Source organism: Aotus nancymaae, unplaced genomic scaffold (genome assembly GCF_030222135.1).
Source record: "Aotus nancymaae isolate 86718 unplaced genomic scaffold, 86718_ANA_hifiasm-v0.15.2.pri h1tg000020l, whole genome shotgun sequence".
Classification (NCBI taxonomy): Eukaryota; Metazoa; Chordata; class Mammalia; order Primates; family Aotidae; genus Aotus; species Aotus nancymaae.
Window position 1 is genome coordinate 58,554,876 of NW_026988432.1, and position 20,883 is coordinate 58,575,758.

At 36.1% G+C, this 20,883-nt stretch overlaps 1 protein-coding gene and 1 pseudogene across 1 annotated transcript in view; one reads left to right on the plus strand and one right to left on the minus strand.

Annotated features, from left to right (window-relative positions):
* The window catches only part of NDC80 (NDC80 kinetochore complex component), a 56,431-nt gene that overhangs the window by 19,780 nt on the left and 15,768 nt on the right, over positions 1–20,883 (plus strand). The window contains exons 9-13 of the mRNA XM_021672410.2: positions 805–911; positions 1,652–1,796; positions 7,321–7,526; positions 12,187–12,339; positions 14,169–14,258. Coding sequence (XP_021528085.1) covers positions 805–911; positions 1,652–1,796; positions 7,321–7,526; positions 12,187–12,339; positions 14,169–14,258 — 701 coding nt within the window. The remainder of the gene's footprint in view (positions 1–804; positions 912–1,651; positions 1,797–7,320; positions 7,527–12,186; positions 12,340–14,168; positions 14,259–20,883) is intronic.
* LOC105713170 (KATNB1-like protein 1) lies at positions 5,644–6,894 on the minus strand (annotated as a pseudogene).

Sequence of the window (20,883 nt, forward strand, 5' to 3'; positions counted from 1 at the left end):
GGAAACTCCTTTTTTTACTCATTTGCAACCTAATGACATACAGTATTTACTAGTGAACTCTAAAACATTCCAGAGGTATTATTTTACATTTTTGTTCCTTCTATTGAAATAGCCTTGTATATAAAATGCCAAAATGAAAGGTAAAATAGATAAATGTAGGATGTGTGAAGCTATTCCTCCAAAGACAATGGAATCAATCAAAACCAGAGAGTATCACCTTGCCAGTATTAGCACAAAGGGGAAAGCGTTCCCTTATAGTCCCCTGGGACTGTATCTTCCTAAAGAGTAACCAGGACAATTTTAGCTTGTTCACATAGGAAAGGGAGCAAAATTAAGAGAGGAAAATTTAGAGTGATCAAAGCATCTAGTGAGTAATTTGATATTTCTGTATGTAATTAACCAAGCATAAAAACTGCATTCATTCATTCAAATAAATATTTATTATATACCTACTATGTGCCACCCACCATTTAGGCACTGAGGGTACAGTAATCTCATAGGATGAAAATCTCTGCCCTTATGAGCTTAAATTTTAATAGACACAAATTGGAAAATAATGAAATGAACAACTATAAGTCAAATGGTGATAAATGCTTTGGAGAAAAATCAAGCAGAACAAGGAGAGTTGAAGTACAGTGGAGTAAAGGAAAGGGTTTGCTGTTTTACAAAGATGGGATGTACTTTACTGATAGTGTTTTGGGCGGAGACCAGAAGGAAGTGAGGGAGCCAGCAATGGTGAAAACCTGGGAAAGAGTGTTCTAGGCAGATTTGAGATCTTAAGAAGTTTTCGGATTTTGTCTCCAGAGGATTTATTTAATGTGGATGCTTTCAAGCTGGAATCATTAGAAGCAGAAAACAGAGCCTTGAATGAACAGATTGCAAGATTGGAACAAGAAAGAGAAAAAGAACCGGTTAGTAAACATGTTTACACACTTAATTGAGAGGTCTTTTAGACTCTTGGGTGTTGGTTACTGTCTTTATCAAAATTTTTAAAAAATAGATTTAAAAATTAAGCTTTTTAAAAGTTAAATTTTTACATAATGGAACTCCCAATGAAAACATGTTTGGTATCTATGGAGCCTTGTTTTCCCTTGTGGTCTATCAGTCTTAGACTAATGGTGCTCTGAATATGATGAAAGATTCTCACCTGCTTACTTAAGACCAAAAGTACTTTTGAACAAAGGCTCCATGCTATATACCTCTAGGGAGCATTAGTCACAAGAGGCCCTGAGTTTTGCAGGTAGTGCAAAAGGAATGGTAATAAATAGGTTTATATAGTATATTGTATCCTGAGTTTTCTAAGGGCTAAACGTTAATATCCAGATATCTAACTTTATTTTCTGAATTATTTAGTGAAGCACTCAAACTGTTTTTGTAAAATACCAGATTTTGAATTTTGTGCTTTTTCAACTCTAGCCATTGTTTTTTTTTTCCTATTTCAACTCTAGCCATTGTTTTTTTTTTCTATTTCAACTCTAGCCATTGGTTGTTTTTGTTTTTTTTTTTCTATTTAGTTCTTTTGGCTCCCTCTAAAAGTGAAAGGAAAACCCAAATCTGCCTTTCTCTAAAATAAATTTAAACAATATTGCTTTACTTTAAAGTATGGAATGATTATTGAAAATAACTAAACTTACATTCTTTTCTCTTAAAGAATCGTCTAGAGTCGTTGAGAAAACTGAAAGCTTCCTTACAAGGAGATGTTCAAAAGTATCAGGCATACATGAGCAATTTGGAGTCTCATTCAGCCATTCTTGACCAGAAATTAAATGGTCTCAATGAGGAAATTGCTAGAGTAGGTAAGCACAGCTAATGCTAAAAAACTGGAATGTGAACTTGTGTGAGATTTGTTGCATGTAAAAATAGCTTTATTATTCATATCTTTTGTTCTTCTGTGGTACATACCTAGAGCAGGCTACCACATTTTAAGTGTGTTTCATGTTTGTTTCCTAAGGCTGCTGTAACAAATGACCACAGCTTGAATGGTTTAACAACAACAGAAATGTATTCTCGCACAGTTCTAGAGGCTGTTCCAGCAGATCTGCATCCCTCCAAGGACTCGGAGGTTCTATTCCTTGCCTCTTCCAGCTTTTAGTGGCTGGCAGCATTAATGAGCTATGTCCACATTACTCTAATCTCTGCCTCCATCTTTGCATTGCCTTCTCCCCTGTGTGTTTGTACTCTACTACCTGTGTGAAATATCTCCCTCTGCCTCTATCTTGTAAGGACATTTATGATGAGATTTAGGGGCCACCTGGATAATAATACAGGGCTATCTCTTCATCTCAAGATACTTAATCACATCTGCAAAGAACCTTTTCCCAAATAAGATAATTTCACAGTTGCCAGAGAGATAGAACTTTATATTTTTAGGTGGCCATTATTCAACCTACTACTCCTTACATGTTTTTAAGCATTTGGCCTTTTGAAGCCAAGAAGGACCTAACCTAAGAAAACGTGCTGCCTGAATATGTGTGTGTGTGTGTGTGTGTGTGTGTGTGTGTATAGAATATTATTTACATACAATATTCTGTAATATAGAATATAGGAATATATAGAATAATATATATAATATACATTATAATGAATGTATTATATAGAATAATATTTCTATATTCTATATTATAGAATATTATATGTATATAATCTATTATATGCATATAGAATATTCTAATACATGTATATAATCTATTCTATTATATACATATAGAATATTATAATAGAATATTTTATATATCTATATGTATGTAATATATAGAAAGAAAGCATGCTGCCTCAATATAGAAATAAATATATGTATTTGTATAGAATATTATATATATTATATATATTTCTATATTCAGGCAGCATGTTTCTTAGGTTAGGCCCTTCTTGGCTTCAAAAAACCAAATGCTTGAAAACATGTAAGGACTAGTAGGTTGTATAGAATATTTTATATATATACACACACACACACACACACACACACACACACACACACAAATATATATACTCTATTCCACTTTGTAATTAATCAACCAAATAAACCAGATTATTTTGTTTTTTGAGATGAGCTCTTGCTATTTTGCCCAGGCCAGTCTTGAACTCCTGGGTTCAAATAATCCTCCCACTTCAGCCTCCCACGTAGCTGGGACTATAGGTGGGCGCCACCATGCTTGGCTCTAATAAGCCAGATTCTTGATCTCTGCCTGTCTTGGTCTGGCTGTCCTCCAACACTACCGCCCAAGCAGCTCAGCAGCTGAAACTGTAAATCAGAATTAAAGCTGCAAGTACTACAATTCTTGGGGAAAAGCACAACTAAAGAAAGCTCTTTTATATCTTATGTCTTGTAAGCTTATTTTCATAAACACGGAAATCTTAGTCATAAAATTCCGGAAAACACTATGGCACATGCAATTGCTTGATGCTTCTGCAGTGACTGAAGTAGAGTAAAGGAAGGTATCTACAAGTCACAGGGCCACTGAGCTGTAGTTTTAAAAATAAATTTATTGACAACTATACTATTTTCCCAGGACTTTACCTGCTTCTGTTTGTTTCTTTTGTGATTTTACAGGCTATGTCTGTCCCACGTGGGAGTTGTGTACATGGACCTTAGGATATTTGATTTAACTCTTGTTCTATGAAGTATTGATTGTCAACTCAAGACTAGTAATTACCAGGGTTATTTGCTGAATCTATTTTTTTTTTTGTTCCTAATAACTCTGATTACATATATTGGGTTTGCTCTAAACCAACTCTTTAAATATTTTACCTATTTTACACTTGGCCCCTAATCAATGTCCTTTGTTTATTCTCCATGATGACAAGGAAGTTTGAACTAAATTCGTATTATAACAATTTTTAGAAGGCAATTAAGCAATACTTTATAATACTAATACTTTATCTTTCTTGTCAACATATGATCAAGAGAATTGTCATACATCCTTCTTGTTCTTATGAGAACTTTTTTCTGATAGCTGCAGACTCAATAGTGAGAGAGAAATAATCATTTGCCATTCCAGAGTGATTTAGTTTGAGACATTAATTTGATAACTGTTCATCTAAGATGGTTTTATTGAATGAGTGTGTGAACTTTCTTGATTATGTAAAGCCATTCATGATGTGAGTGGATGAGACATATATAAATTTTATTTTGTTTTTGTTTTTGTTTTTGTTTTTGTTTTAGAGACGGAGTGTCACTCTGTCACCCAGGCTGGAGTAGAGTGTCTCGATCTCAGCTCACTGCAACCTCTGCTTCCTGGGTTCAAACGATTCTCCTTCCTTGGTTTCCCAAGTAGCTGGGACTACAGGCATGCACCACTACACCCAGCTAATTTTCATATTTTTTAGTAGAGATGGGGTTTTACTATAAGTTGATGAGGCTGATCTCAAACTCCTTACCTCAGGTGATCCACCCATCTCGGCCTCCCAAAGTACTTGGATTACATACATTTTGTAATACTATATATTGTGGATTTTTTGTGCAGATGCCTGTGATAAATGCAGAAAGTTTTACTTTATCCAACCATGAATTTACTTTAAGGCAATGTGGATCTTCCCAACTATTGTGCTGCACATAGGTTGTAACAAACCAAGATACCAAAACACCAATCCTCTATGCCCTCAGGATGATTCTTTTGACCCCTTGGTCATTCTCATCCATTCATCCCAGCCTGCTATAAAAATGTTGCTATATTCTATATAGGCCATGAGTCACAGAAGATCGGACAACACTATTGGTAAACAGAGAAAGCAAAAACCTAACCAGTTTGGTATGGTTATCACTGAAAATGTCAGTAAAATATGAATAAACTCTGATATATTTTAATATAAATGTTTTTATGTCTGTGAGAAAACAAACTTGTGATGTTTCTCAGTTATTGCAAAGAATCATGCAGGAGTATTGAAAGCATTTGAACTGAATGATCATTAACAGAGACACACTGCCTCTCAAGTGTAAGGATTTCTTTTTCTGTGATGTTTCAGACTTTTCATCTTTTCAACATAAAACAGCTGTACACATTGAAGTGTTTTATTGTAAAAGAAAATCTTTAAAGATTTCACAGTGATTGGCCTTTGTGGTTCTTATAGTAATCAGTCTTTTTTTTTTTTTTTTTTTGAGCCAGAGTTTCACTCTTGTCACCCAGCCTGGAATGCAAGGGTGCAATCTCGGCTCACTGCAACCTCTGCCTCCTGGGTTCAAGCAGTTCTGCCTCAGCCTCCCGAGTAGCTGAGACCACAGGCGTGCACCACCATGCCCAGCTAATTTTGTATTTTTAGTAGAGACAGGGTTTCACCACGTTGGCCAGACTGGTCTCAAACTCTTGACCTCAGGTGATCTACTCGCCTTGGCATTTCTTCACATAGTATAAATTTTATTCTTATGCAGGACTGCATTAAGACCTAGTAGTTCTTAAATAATGTTACCAAATAACCACATATCCCAAAGGCATACAGTCTTCACAGTGTACTTTTACCTCACTAAAGTTGAAGCTGCTCTTTTTGGATATTTTTCCACTTCAGTGTGAAGTAGATTGTTAGGGTTTCATTAAGGGTTTAATTATGTGGACTTTTAAAGAAAAAAAATAGTTTCAATAACTTTTTTTGTAAATCCTATAGTCCAAATATGTTTTGAATAATCAGATCCTCTTTAGTAGATGAAATCTCTCAATGTGACTGTAATAAATAAGCATCCGCGTCCATAGCTATATTACCAGTATATCCTAGAACCAAAGTAAGATGATTTTCTTATGGATTTCCTACAATCCACGTAATTGTTTTATAATCAGAATATTTCCATTGTTTATAATTTGTTTTGGATGATAATTCTGACCACCACCTTTTTATGACTCTTTGAAGCTAGTTTATTTTATTTTATTTTCCTGAGACATAATCTCACTCTGTCTCTCAGACTGGCATGCAATAGTGTGATCTCAGCTCACAGCAGCCTCCGCCTCCTGGATTCAAGTGATTCTTGTGCCTCAACCACCCAAGTAGCTGGGATTACAGGCATGCACCACCATGCCTGGCTAATTTTTTTGTATTTTTAGTAGAGACGGGGTTTCACCATGTTGGCCAGGCTGGTCTCGAACTGCTGCCCTCAGGTGATCTGTCCTCCTTGGCCTCCCAAAGCACTGGGATTACAGGCGTGAGCCACTGCACCTGGCCATTGAAGCCAGTTTAAATCAACTATTATATATTCTTCAAATTTGCTTTAAAGCAGTGACTTTACTAGAAGTAACAAGTCTACACAACAGCCAAGTGTTTTGGCTTTCTTCCATAAGCTGTTGGTAAGCACAAGAAGGCAATCTACCACAACTCCAAACCCTTCTATCCTCACCAAATAAGCTTACAAGTTCACTTATATTTCTCTTTCTCCAGAAAGTTAAAGTTACATTCAATGAGCTTTTTCAGAAAAAGAAAAAAATCCAAAATTTTCCTGTTGAACAAAATTTTGGACATTGTTTCATGGTCCTGAAAAACCTTAGAAAAAAACTCACTATGTTTTGATGATAAGTTTTCTGTCTGGGAAGAACCAGAATTACTGGAATTAACCAAATATGCGCGACTCAACTGTTATGGCTTAATTTTTCAGACAGGTAGCCTGCACAAGTCAGTTCATTTTCTTATTTGCCATGGCACAATCCCTACTTCTAGGGGACTGTGTTTCCTGTAACAAGGATTTAGAAAGGAATGATTAACTTTCTAAAATAGATCGCCTTATGTGGTTTAATCTGGGCTTTTCACCTTGTCCAACTGTTCTGTTTATGTAAGCAGCCAACTGTTTTGGAGATTTCTTAACCTTTTTCATGTTTTATTAATGAAATTAGAGATCTTTTTTCTAGGAAGGTCAATGGAGTGATCCTCAGTATTTCAAAAGTTCCATTTTTTTTTTACATTGTGAGTTTCAAATGCCATAATCTCTTAAATATTGGCACCTCGTGGTATCATGGAGCCTCAGCCTCAAGTGTCCCTTTGCCCCATGCAGGGCCGTTCAAATGTGGCTTCATGTATAAACCTGGAATTCTTAATGGCATTCATTATGTATGAAGCCACATTTTTTTTTTCATTTAGTACTTTCTAAAAACCATAGCAAGCTAATAGTGAAATAAATTTCTTAACATAAAACTTTAATTATATTATCTTCCAGAATGTTAAGAACAAAGTAAGATCAAAAAGAATTATCTCAAAAAGAATACACACACACACACACACAATATGTATGTATGTATGTATATATGTATGTATGTATATGACTTGGAAATTTAGATCTTAGCTCTACTACATGATGCATCTGTTTCTTTGTAGGAATTAAAGATACATTAATTTTTTTTTCCAACACAGAACTAGAATGCGAAGCAATAAAACAGGAGAATGCTCGACTGCAGAATATTGTTGACAACCAGAAGTACTCAGTTGCAGATATTGAGCGAATAAATCATGAAAGAAATGAATTGCAGCAGACTATTAATAAATTAACCAAGGAACTGGAGGCTGAACAACAGAAGTTGTGGAATGAGGAGATAAAATATGCCAGAGGCAAAGAAGCGGTATGTCATACCATTTCCAGAGTAGCAACTCACCATAACTGACCTTTCTAAAGTTCTGTCCCAATTAAGAAGTCAGTGGGTAGAATAAATTGGCTTAAGAAGTAAAACATTAGCATTAACATTTTAATGAAATACTCATCCCTTTATGTCAATTCAGTAATATCCCAATTTCTCTCAAATTCAAGTTAATTTATATTTTATAACTTAACCAAAATATAAGCAAAAAAGTCTCTAAAACTATGAAAATAATGTTTATAGGTCCCACTCCTTTTACTCTGTAGAAAAGAAAATGAGTCCTTCATTCACCTATTTGCTGTTCAAACATTAGGATTTAACATCTGCTGTGTGTCACTTATGCTGGGCATAGAGAAAATAGATAAGACATTGACTTCCCCCTCAAAAACTTCCAACTGAGTTTGCATTTACTCCCATGAAATGAGACCTCCAATAGATATTTGGTACACAGGGTACTGAGGACAGATATAGTATACCTAGCCCAAATTTAGTGTACATGGTGTGGGGAGATGGCTGAGAAGTTTTTAAAAGAGGATTTCTTAAAGAGAGAACAACTGAACTGAATTGGGAAACATAAGGAAGGGTTAGCATGGCACAGGTAGGGAATTTGCCAAAGAAGTATGTATGGGAAAGTTCAGAGAGAAAACAGTCTGATGTGTAAGTTTTTCAGGCAGCTAGAGCTTAATAGCAAGGGGGACAGAGCAAGAGATGTGACTCAAGATAAGCATAGACCAGAGGATGAAGACTCTTTTCATGTTTAGAAGTTTGGACTTTATGCAGAAACCTCTAAGAAGGCCTTAAAATTTCTAAACAGATATGGGTACATCTTAGAAAGATCTTATTTCTGATAATGTGAAAATATCTATGGCAGCAATCTAGTAAGAAATTGCTATCATTCTCTAAAAGATAGTAAGGATTCAAAGAAGTAGGTGGATTCTGATCACTTAGGAGGTAGAGTGAATAAGACTTGATGAAAGAAGGAGGAAGTGATTGCCCTGTCTGGCTTGGGTAATTGGGCAGGTACCACTCACTTGGCAAGAGAAGAGAAGGAAGAAGTTGTGAGACAGGAATGGGGCTGGATGTGTTATATCCATGTCCAAGTGAAAATATGTAATAGGCTGTTATATATGTGGGTCTGGGCCTCGGCATGAGAGAAGCAAATTATTCAACTTAATTTCAGTGTTGTGGGTAATACACTAACAATTTAACCAACACTGTCAATAAAATGGACTTTCTGACCATATGAGTTTCTAGATAAAGTTTATCCTTATTTTTGTAGGCAATCTTTTATAAATGTTCTATACTCCTGCCTTAATCAATTTACCATACACTATCTCCTCTTTTACATATAGCTATAAGTGTAAATGAACTTTTTCTTAATGATTCCATATAATGATATACATGATACTAATCTATTCCAAAAAAACATTGTAAGTTAACACATTGTCTAGGGACATTTTTTCTATCAGATTGTTCCACAGTGATCATTTTTAAGGAAAAGAAAGAAAGCATGTGTTTAAAAAGCATTTGTTCTAATGAAGAGAAATTGAGTCTAGAGAATTTCAAACTTAAGTTTTGGTTTGAAGTTTTTTATCCTTGTATTTTTAGTTACAATGTTTATTGATAGATGTAATTCTAAAGTCTAACCCTCACTAAGAAAAATTGAGTCTCCAATTTTTGTTCCAAAAAGTAATGGCTTTTTAAAATCCTAATACCTCCATCACTTTTCTTAGTACAGTATTTGTTACATATACTAATCACTATTGTTACAAAATAAAAACATTGTTCAATCGAAGCAAAAACTAGTATTGCCTAGTGGGCAACACTAATCAAATACTATTTCCTCATCCTCCTGACCCTTCTAATCTCTGTCCCCATGTATCAAGGAGAAAAATATACATCTATTAAGAAATAGCCTGTGGTGGTGAACCTGAAGTCTTTGAACTTATAATTTGGTAAAACTGGGTTTTAGCCCTGGATTTGCCACTACCCACCTGTGTGACCTCAGCATATCTTCTAACCTCGCATAGCCTTAGTTTGCTCATTTATAAAATGATGTGTGATTAAACTAGATTGGTGAATCTGAAATGAGCTATTTCAATAAATATTAATGGATGTACCTTACCTCAAACTATGGGAAAAGAGAAGTTACGAATCTCTGGATTAGGTGAACTCTGAGTTTAACTAACTAAAATCAGCTGTACTAAAGAAGAATAACAATTTTGGTTTGGAGGACCAGGCTGAAAGGAGAAAAAAATCTGGGAAGTAGGTAAGCAGTGGCCTGGTGATGGGCCAGAGTAGGGCTGTTGACAGTGGGAAGAAAGCCTTACAGTACTAAGCACCTGAGAGTCTGATAAAGGGGATATTAAAGGATGGTGGCAGGATGCAAAAGACCACAATAGGGCCAGCCGCAGTGACTCACACCTTTAATCTCAGTACTTTGGGAGTCCAGAGCAGGAGGATCACTCGAGGCCAGGAGTTTGAGACCAGCCTGGCCAACATAGCGAAGCCCCATCTCTAGTAAAAATACAAAAATTAGCCTCACATGGTGGCACGCACATGTAATCCTACCTACTTTCAAGGCTAAGGCATGAGAATCACTTGAACCTGGGAGGCAGAGGTTGCAGTAAGCCAAGGTCTCGCTACTGCACTCTAGCCTGGATGACAGAACAAGACTCTTTGAAAAAAAAAAAAAAAAAAAAAGTCCAGGCTTGGTGACTCACACCTGTAATCCCAACACTTTGGGAGGCTGAGGCAGGTGGATCACCTGAGGTCAGGAGTTTGAGACCAGCCTGATCAACATGGTGAACCCCCATCTCCACTAAAATTATAAAAATTAGCCAGGCATGGTGGGGTGCACCTGTAATCCCAGCTACTTGGGAGACTGAGGCATGAGAATTGCTTGAATCCAGGAGGCAGAGGTTGCAATGAGCTGATGTCACACCACTGCACTCCAGACTGGGCAACAGAGTGAGACTCTGTCTCGAAAAATAAAAAGACCTAAATAAACATTTTATCCATCATCTTTTTTTCTGGACTAATTTTTATTCCACATGCCAACTGTGATTTGTAGTTCCCTTCTGGAATTCTTTGTTGAGATAGACATTGAGGCCGCATCTAGATTCATCAGGAAACTGTGTTTTCTCTGTCTGAATTGAACATGAAAAGGAAAAAGCAGAGACACATTTGCCATATAATTGATCTCCTTGCATTTAGTCATGATAAAGTTCATTGACTTGTGAAAGCTGTTTTCATTAGATTTTTTTTTTTTTTAAGATAGCGAAAAACAGAAAAAAACTACTCCTGGGACCATTTTGTATAAGGACTAATTGACCTACATACTTAGTAGTCCCTGGAGAGATACTATATTATAATATAGTAACTGAAATGATTTCTGATTCATTAATAGAAAATCTTAAATTTAGTATATCAGTAGTATTGCTTTTGAGATCTAATGCATTTTTGGAAATTGCAAATTAGTTAGGCAAGTTCAGTGTGTACTCTTACCGTTGCATTCCTTTACTCAAATTGATTTTTATGGATGAGTAGTAACAATGAGAAATTATGTGTTAAATGGAGGAAGCAGATTAAAAACAAGTCACCCAGACTCCAAATTTACTTATTCAATCAAATATTAAGTATCTACTATATGCAAAGCACTGTTCTAGGTGCTGAGGATAGAGCTGCTTTCGTGGAACTTATATTCAGGAAGTGGAGATGAACAAATATATGTCAGGTAGTGATGACTGCTATGAAGAAAAATAAAACACGGTAAGCGTTTAGAAAAATTAGGGGGCTCTGGCCGGGCACAGTGGCTCATGCCTGTAATCTCAGCACTTTGGGAGGACAAGACCAGCGAATCACACGGTCAGGAGATCAAGACCATCCTGGCTAACACGGTGAAACCCTATCTCTACTAAAAATACAAAAAATTAGCAGGACATGGTAGCAAGCACCTGTAGCCCCAGCTATTCGGGAGGCTGAGGCAGGAGATCACTTGAATCCCAGAGGCGGAGTTTGCAGTGAGCCGAGATCACACCACTGCACTCCAGCCTGGCGACAGAGGAAGACTCTGTCTCAAAAAAAAAAAGAAAAGAAAAGAAAAACTAGGGGACTCTATTAGAGGAAAAAGCCTTTCTGATGGCCTAATTTGAACAGAGCTCAGAAGCAATGAGAATAGGAAGTGTGAAATATATTACTCAAATATTTTTATCAATACAGTTAAAATAACATTGTCAGATTTAAATGATTACATTCTACTTATTTTGGATATATGAAATGTTTTAATTTGTACATTAACAAAACTAAGGTTGATTTGTTTTACATGTTTCATAGTTTCTTTATCTGGTACTTCAAAAAGTAAATTTAAATATGGACTCTTATTCTAAGCTGTCAGATAAATGGAAGATGGTAGTATATTACATACCAATTAATGATAGTCTTAATTATTCTGTAAATTTAAGTGTTACTAAAACCTTATCTTCGTGGTATATTTTAAAACTGCTACCCTTACTACTAAAACTTACTGAATTACTAAACTACTAAAAATAGGTGTGATATGTTTTATATAAAATTGCAGAAATGCTAACTGAAAAACCACATGGAATGGGGCTGCTTTAACATTTCTTTTTGTGTTCTCTTACAGATTGAAACACAATTAGCAGAGTATCACAAATCAGCTAGAAAATTAAAACTCATTCCTAAAGGTGCTGAGAATTCCAAAGGTTATGACTTTGAAATTAAGTTTAATCCTGAGGCTGGCGCCAGCTGCCTTGTCAAATACAGGGCTCAAGTCTATGTAAGTAATCATGACTACTTTGAAGATTTTTTAATTTTACAATTGATATCTCTAAGAGTTTGAACTTTAGCATGTTCATAACCCAGTACTAAACAAAGGAATAAAGCACTGAAACTGTATCTTCTTTCTTCCTGGTGCTAGAAATCTTCAACTATCCAGTAAAAAAATGGAGTACATATAAAATAGATACCAGTACTATAAAGACAAAGAGGGACTAACCCTTATTGTCAAGTTGCTAATGATTCCCCCAGGGGAGAAACACATAAATAAATGCTACATATGTGCTTAATTAAAAGTCTTTACAAGTTATAGTGAAAAGATCGATTTTTCCCATGTAGCAAAAAAGACTCTGGAGATGGTGACCATGGAATGAAATCTTGAAAGATGAGATATGTATGGGGATGGCTGTAGAAAGAATTCCAGGCATAAGGACACACGTGAAGGCATAAAACATGTTAGAATAATAAGAACACCAGTAGTCAACAAGGAGAAATTGTTGCCCAATTTTAAAATATGGCCAAGGAAGTCATTTTGGGAAGAAAATTTTTAAATTGCTCTATTGTAACTTGTCGGTTATTTATAGATTTTAATATTTCAGTTGAACATACATTAACATAATACGTTCCAGACCAACTACATGATAGAGATAAAATACCAAGAAAGATACATCCCTACTTTCCCAGAGATAACAGTTTGTGGGTGGACAGACATTGATTAAGTCAAGCTAGATTCATTTTCAATGTGAAAAAATACATCCAGTAAACATTTAGTTTCTTACTAATCTATCAGTAGATTATAGATTATAGATAGGTAGGCAGAGTTTGCTCACCACTATTTGGAGTAGTTTGACATAGCTGATGCAAGAAAATAATTACATGAATCACATTTTTGTAGAGAAGATTATACAATGCAAAAAGAATGAATATACTGAAGGAGAAATTTTGCTTTCATCTCTAGAAATAGTATTACATAATGATAGAACAATACAATAGAATCAATATGGTACAAGGCCAAGTGTTATAAGTAGTATTTGGTGAAAGGTTCTTAAAAAGAGTAAAGAAGCCATTGCATCTTTTGAAAGGAGCAGGCCAAAATTAACACTCAGCAATAACTTCAAAAGACCTACTTAAACATAATGGCATATGGGGTTTTCTTTCAGCATAATGAAATGTTTTGGAGCTAGAGGTGATGGTTATACAACATTGTGAAGGTACTAAATGCCACTGAATTACACACTATAATTTTATGTTAAATTTTGTTAATTTTGTGTTGTGTGTTTAATTTTACGTTAAATTCATTTTAACCTAAGTATTTCAGTTTAACCATTTTAAAATGTGAATTTCACCTCAATTTTAAAAAATGACAAGCAATGAAGTACTGTGTTAAAATCAGTAGAGCAAAATAAACCTAAGAAATACAAGCAGAGAATCCTGACTAAACAGTTGAAAAAGATAAAGAGAAATTAATACTTCTGGATAACATAGCGTAAAAATAACAACCTACATATAAATTGTTTTCCAAAAAAAATCCTGCAGTAAACTAAGTGTGCTTGTAAATGTTTAAATAATATCAATGAATTTCCAGGATAGATGAGCAAGTCTTTAATTTTCCAAGTATTCGAAACCAAAAGCAGGTTATAGTCTACACTAACAGAAATTTGATTAAAAACTAGTTTTGTTTTCTTGTCTGACAGTATATTAGATTTAAAATGTCATAGCTTCACTTTTTCTCCAAAAGTAACTCCTCCTATCACAGTGTACAGATGCGTCAGGAGGGATATTTTGTAATTAAATGTTATATGTCACCCACACTCCTTATGTATTTTATAGGTACCTCTTAAGGAACTCCTGAATGAAACTGAAGAAGAAATTAATAAAGCTCTAAATAAAAAAATTGTTTTGGAGGATACTTTAGAACAAGTAAGTAATAAAACATACAGCCATAAAAAGCAAAATTCAGATTTTAAAACCTAAAATTAAATGTTATTTGTGGTTTCTGATTGCTAAGGAATTATTTTTTTAATAAAATGATGAAAAAATGAGAATTGAGTATACCCTTGACAGAAATATTTGAAGAAACTTATTAAGAAATGTAAACATTCTAGCCTTCTCATAATCACATATGAAGTGAGATGAAACTAAGTAAATTTTCCTTTTTTTAATAGAGAAGTGCCTCTAATTTGAGATAATTTAAAATCACTTTTTATACTAAAAGAGGTTTCAAGTGGCTACCTTGAAAGTAGGCAAGTATAATGTGGGGTTAGAGGCTAATTAGCTGTGATAGATTAAGAGGTTTCTTTTTACCAAGTTTTTGCATTCTGGATCATGGAGTTTCAAGAGAACTCAAATTCCCTTTGAAGTCTATTTCCAAAAGTGAATTTCAGATAGTTTCTGCTTCTGAAATCCTTAATATCACCTACATCCCTGAAAAGGAAAATTCTATTATTGTCTTTAGTAACCTTTAAACATTGTTAAGAAAAGTTAAGCTACTTCTCAAACACACACACAAAAGATATTTATAGGACACCAAGCAGTTAAAGGAAACCACTTCTTAATTCAACTCTTCAGGAACTGCTGTGATCTGGCTAATAGATTTCAAGATATAAAATGAAATTGTTGTGGGGGAGTGGGGGGGACAGCGGGGGGGTGGGGAATTGGGGAGGGATAGCATGGGGAGAAATGCCAGATATGGGTGAAGGGGAGGAAGGCAGCAAATCACACTGCCACGTATGCACCTAAGCAACAACCTTGCATGTTGTTCACATGTACCCCAAAACCTAAAATGCAATAAAAAAAAAAAAAAAAAAAAGAAAAAAAAAAAAAAAAAAAAGAAAGAGGACCCAGAAAGCTCCCCTGACCTGCCACCTCCATGAAGACACAGCTTAAAGGCCTCATATATGAGGAAACAGGTTGTCACCAGATACTGAATCTGCTGGTGGCTTGACCATGGACTTCTCAGCCTCTAGGACTATGAAAAGTGATTTTTTCTCATTTATAAGCTTCCAGCCTCCACTATTTTGTTATAGCAGCCTGAACAAAGACATTTAATAATTCTAAATTTTAATCACTTAGAAAAAAGAGGAAAATTGAGAGCCTTCTATCAATCAGATACTTTACTTGCATTACTATTTGATCACAATCTTAAAATGCAAATATCATACCCTTTGTACAGATGAGACAACTGAGACTCAAAAGGTTAAGAAACTTTTCCAAGTGTGAAACCTCATAACTGGTATAGTAAAAAAAATCCAGCCCCGGAAAAAAAAAAAAAAAAAAAAAAAAAAAAAAAATGAAATTGTATGTTTTCTCAGAAGAGAAGCTTGTTTATTTTTTGTCATCTGGAAACAAAACCTATGACATTTCACAAATAATTATGCTAGTACCCACAGAAAGACATTTTTCTAATTTTTTTTTTTTTTTTTTTATTGCATTTTAGGTTTTGGGGTACATGTGAAAAACATGCAAGGTTGCATAGGTGCACATGTGGCAGTGTGATTTGCTGCCTTCCTCCCCTTCACCCATATCTGGCATTTCTCCCCATGCTATCTCCGCCCAACTCCCCACCCCACACTGTACCCCCCACTCCCCCCAACAGACCCCAGTGTATAGTGCTCCCTTCCCTGTGTCCATGTGTTCCCATTGTTCAATACCCATCTAAGAGTGAGAACATGCGATGTTTGATTTTGTGTTCTTGTGTCAGTTTGCTGAGAATGATGGTTTCCAGGTTTATCCATGTCCCTACAAAGGACGCGAACTCATCGTTTTTGATGGCTGCATAATATTCCATGGTGTATATGTGCCACATTTTTCCTGTCCAGTCTATCATCGATGGGCATTTGGGTTGGTTCCAGGTCTTTGCTATTGTAACCTGTGCTGCAATGAACATCCGTGTGCATGTGTCCTTATAGTAGAACGATTTATAATCCTTTGGATATATGCCCAGTAATGGGATTGCTGGGTCAAATGGAATTTCTATGTCTAGGTCCTTGAGGAATCGCCACACTGTCTTCCACAATGGTTGAACTAATTTACACTCCCACCAACAATGTAAAAGTGTTCCTATTTCTCCACATCCTCTCCAGCATCTGTTATCTCCAGATTTTTTAATGATCGCCATTCTAACTGGCATGAGATGGTATCTCAATGTAGTTTTGATTTGCATTTCTCTAATGACCAGTGATGATGAGCATTTTTTCATATGCTTGTTGGCCTCATGTATGTCTTCTTTTGTAAAGTATCTGTTCATATCCTTCGCCCATTTCTGAATGGGCTTGTTTGTTTTTTTCTTGTAAATCTGTTTTAGTTCATTGTAAATTCTGGATATCAGTCCTTTGTCAGATGGGTAGGCTGCAAAAATTTTTTCCCATTCTGTTGGTTGCCGATTCACTCTATTGACTGTTTCTTTCGCCGGGCAGAAGCTGTGGAGTTTGATTAGGTCCCATTTGTCTCTTTTGGCTTTTGTTGCCAATGCTTTTGGTGTTTTGGTCATAAAGTCCTTGCCTACTCCTATGTCCTGAATGGTTTTGCCTAGGTTTCCTTCTAGGGTTTTTATGGTGTTAGGTCTTATGTTTAAGTCTTTAATCCATCTGGAGTCAATTTTAGTGTAAGGTGTCAGGAAGGGGTCGAGTTTCTGCTTTGTGCATATGGCTAGCCAGTTTTCCCAACACCACTTATTGAACAGGGAATCCTTTCCCCATTGCTTGTTTTTATCAGGTTTGTCAAAGATCGGATGGTTGTAGATATGTTGTGTTGCCTCCGACGCCTCTGTTCTGTTCCATTGGTCTATATCTCTGTTTTGGTACCAGTACCATGCTGTTTTGATTACTGTATCCTTGTAGTATAGTTTGATGTCCGGTAGTGTGATGCCTCCCGCTTTGTTCTTTTTGCTTAGAATTGATTTGGCTATGCAGGCTCTCTTTTGGTTCCATATGAAGTTTAAGGTGGTTTTTTCCAGTTCTGTGAAGAAGGTCATTGGTAGCTTGATGGGGATAGCGTTGAATCTGTAAATTACTTTGGGCAGTATGGCCATTTTCACAATACTGATTCTTCCTAACCATGAACATGAAATGTTTTTCCATCTGTTTGTGTCCTCTCTTATTTCATTGAGCAGTGGTTTGTAGTTCTCCTTGAAGAGGTCCTTGACATTCCTTGTTAGTTGTATTCCTCGGTATTTTATTCTCTTTGTAGCAATTGTGAATGGCAGTTCATTCTTGATTTGGCTCTCTTTAAGTCTGTTATTGGTGTATAGGAATGCTTGTGATTTTTGCACATTGATTTTGTATCCTGAGACTTTGCTGAAGTTGCTTATCAGTTTCAGCAGATTTTGGGCTGAGATGATGGGGTCTTCTAGATATACAATCATGTCGTCTGCAAATAGAGACAATTTGACTTCCTCCTTTCCTAATTGAATACTCTTTATTTCTTTTTCTTGCCTGATTGCTCTGACTAGAACTTCCAGTACTATATTGAATAGGAGTGGTGAGAGAGGGCATCCTTGTCTAGTGCCAGATTTCAAAGGGAATGCTTCCAGTTTTTGCCCATTCAGTACGATATTGGCTGTGGGTTTGTCATAAATAGCTTTTATTATTTTGAGATACATTCCGTCGATACCTAGTTTATTGAGAGTTTTTAGCATAAAGGGCTGTTGAATTTTGTCGAAGGCCTTCTCTGCATCAATTGAGATAATAATTTGGTTTTTGTCTTTGGTTCTGTTTATGTGGTGAATTACATTTATAGACTTGCATATATTGAACCAGCCTTGCATCCCCGGGATGAATCCTACTTGATCATGATGGATAAGCTTTTTGGTGTGCTGTTGTAATTGGCTTGCCAGTATTTTATTGAAGATTTTTGCATCTATGTTCATCATGGATATTGGCCTATAGTTTTCTTTTCTTGTTGAGTCCCTGCCGGGTTTTGGTATTAAGATGATGTTGGTCTCATAAAATGATTTGGGAAGGATTCCCTCTTTTTGGATTATTTGGAATAGTTTCAGAAGGAATGGTACCAGCTCCTCTTTTTATGTCTGGTAGAATTCGGCTGTGAACCCATCTGGACCTGGGCTTTTTTTGGGTGGTAGGCTCTTAATTGCTGCCTCAACTTCAGCCCTTGTTATTGGTATATTCAGGGTTTTGACTTCTTCCTGGTTTAGGCTTGGAAGGAGGCAACTGTCCAGGAATTTATCCATTTCTTCCAGGTTTTCTAGTTTATGTGCATAGAGTTGTTTGTAATAATCTCTGATGATGGTTTGAATTTCTGTGGCATCTGTGGTGATATCCCCTTTGTCATTTTTTATTGCATCTATTTGGTTATTCTCTCTTTTCTTTTTTATTAATCTGGCTAGTGGTCTGTCTATTTTGTTGATCTTTTCAAAAAACCAGCTCCTGGATTTATTGATTTTTTTTAAGGTTTTTCATGTCTCTATCTCCTTCAATTCTGCTTTGATCTTAGTTATTTCTTGTCTTCTGCTAGGTTTTGAGTTTTTTTGATCTTGCTCCTCTAGCTCTTTCAATTTTGACGATAGGGTGTCAATTTTAGATCTCTCCTTTCTTCTCATGTGGGCACTTATTGCTATATATTTTCCTCTAGAGACTGCTTTAAATGTGTCCCAGAGATTCTGGTATGTGGTGTCTTCGTTCTCGTTGGTTTTGAAGAACATCTTTATTTCTGCCTTCATTTCGTTGTTTATCCAGTCAACATTCAGGAGAAAGTTGTTCATTTTCCATGAAGCTGTGCGGTTCTGGGTTGGTTTCTGAATTCTGAGTTCTAACTTGATTGCACTGTGGTCTGAGAGACTGTTTGTTATGGTTTCCATTCTTTTGCATTTGCTGAGGAGTGATTTACTTCCAATTATGTGGTCAATTTTAGAGTAGGTGTGATGTGGTGATGAGAAGAATGTATATTCTGTGGATTTAGGGTGGAGAGTTCTGTAAATGTCTATTAGGTTTGCTTGTTCCAGGTCTGAGTTCAAGTCCTGGATATCCTTGTTAATTTTCTGTCTCGTTGATCTGTCTAATATTGACAATGGTGTGTTGAAGTCTCCCATTATTATTGTGTGGGAGTCTAAGTCTCTTTGTAAGTCTTTAAGAATTTGCCTTATGTATCTGGGTGCTCCTGTATTGGGTGCATATATATTTAGGATCGTTAGCTCTTCTTGTTGCATTGATCCTTTTACCATTATACAATGTTCTTTTTTGTCTCTTTTGATCTTTGTTGCTTTAAAGTCTATTTTATCAGAGACTAGGATTGCAACTCCTGCTTTTTTTTTGCTCTCCATTTGCTTGGTAAATCTTCCTCCATCCCTTTATTTTGAGCCTTTGTGTATCCTTGCATGTGAGATGGGTTACCTGGATACAGCACACTGATGGGTTTTGGCTTTTTATCCAATTTGCCAGTCTGTGTCTTTTGATTGGGGCATTTAGTCCATTTACATTTAGGGTTAATATTGTTATGTGTGAATTTGATCCTATCATTGTGATGCTAGCTGGCTGTTTTGCCCATTGGTTGATGCAGATTCTTCATTGTGTTGCTGCTCTTTACCATTTTATGTGTTTTTGGAGTGGCTGGAACTGGTTTTTCCTTTCTATGTGTAGTGCCTCTTTCAGGAGCTCTTGTAAAGCAGACCTGGTGGTGATGAAATCTCTGAGTACTTGCTTGTTCCCAAAGAATTTTATTTTTCCTTCACTTATGAAGCTTAGTTTGGCTGGATATGAAATTCTGGGTTGAAAGTTCTTTTCTTTAAGGATGTTGAATATTGGCCCCCACTCTCTTCTGGCTTGTAGGGTTTCTGCTGAGAGATCTGCTGTGAGTCTGATGGGCTTCCCTTTGTGGGTAACCCGACCTTTCTCTCTGGCTGCCCTTAGCATTTTCTTCTTCATTTCAACCCTGGTGAATCTGACGATTATGTGCCTTGGGGTTGGTCTTCTTGAGGAATATCTTTGTGGTGTTCTCTGTATTTCCTGGACTTGAATATTGGCCTGCCTTTTTAGGTTGGGGAAGTTTTCCTGGATAATATCCTGAAGAGTATTTTCCAGCTTGGATGCATTCTCTTCGTCACATTCAGGTACACCTGTCAAACGTAGATTAGGTCTTTTCACACAGTCCCATATTTCTTGTTGACTTTGTTCTTTCCTTTTTACCCTGTTTTCTCTAATCTTGCCTTCTCGTTTTATTTCATTGAGTTGATCTTCGACCTCTGATATCCTTTCTTCTGCTTGGTCAATTTGGCTGTTGAAACTTGTGCATGCTTCACAAAGTTCTCGAGTTGTGTTTTTCAGCTCCATCAATTCACTCATATTCTTCTCTAAGTTGTCCATTCTCATTAGCATTTCGTCAAGTCTTTTTTCAAGGTTCTTAGTTTCTTTGCATTGGGTTAGAACATGTTCTTTTAGCTCACGGAAGTTTCTTATTATCCACTTTCTGAAAGCTGATTCTGTCATTTCATCACACTCATTCTCCATCCAGTCTTGTTCCCTTGCTGGTGAGGAGTTGTGATCCCTTGTAGGAGGAGAGGTGTTCTGGTTTCTGGTGTTTTCATCCTTTTTGC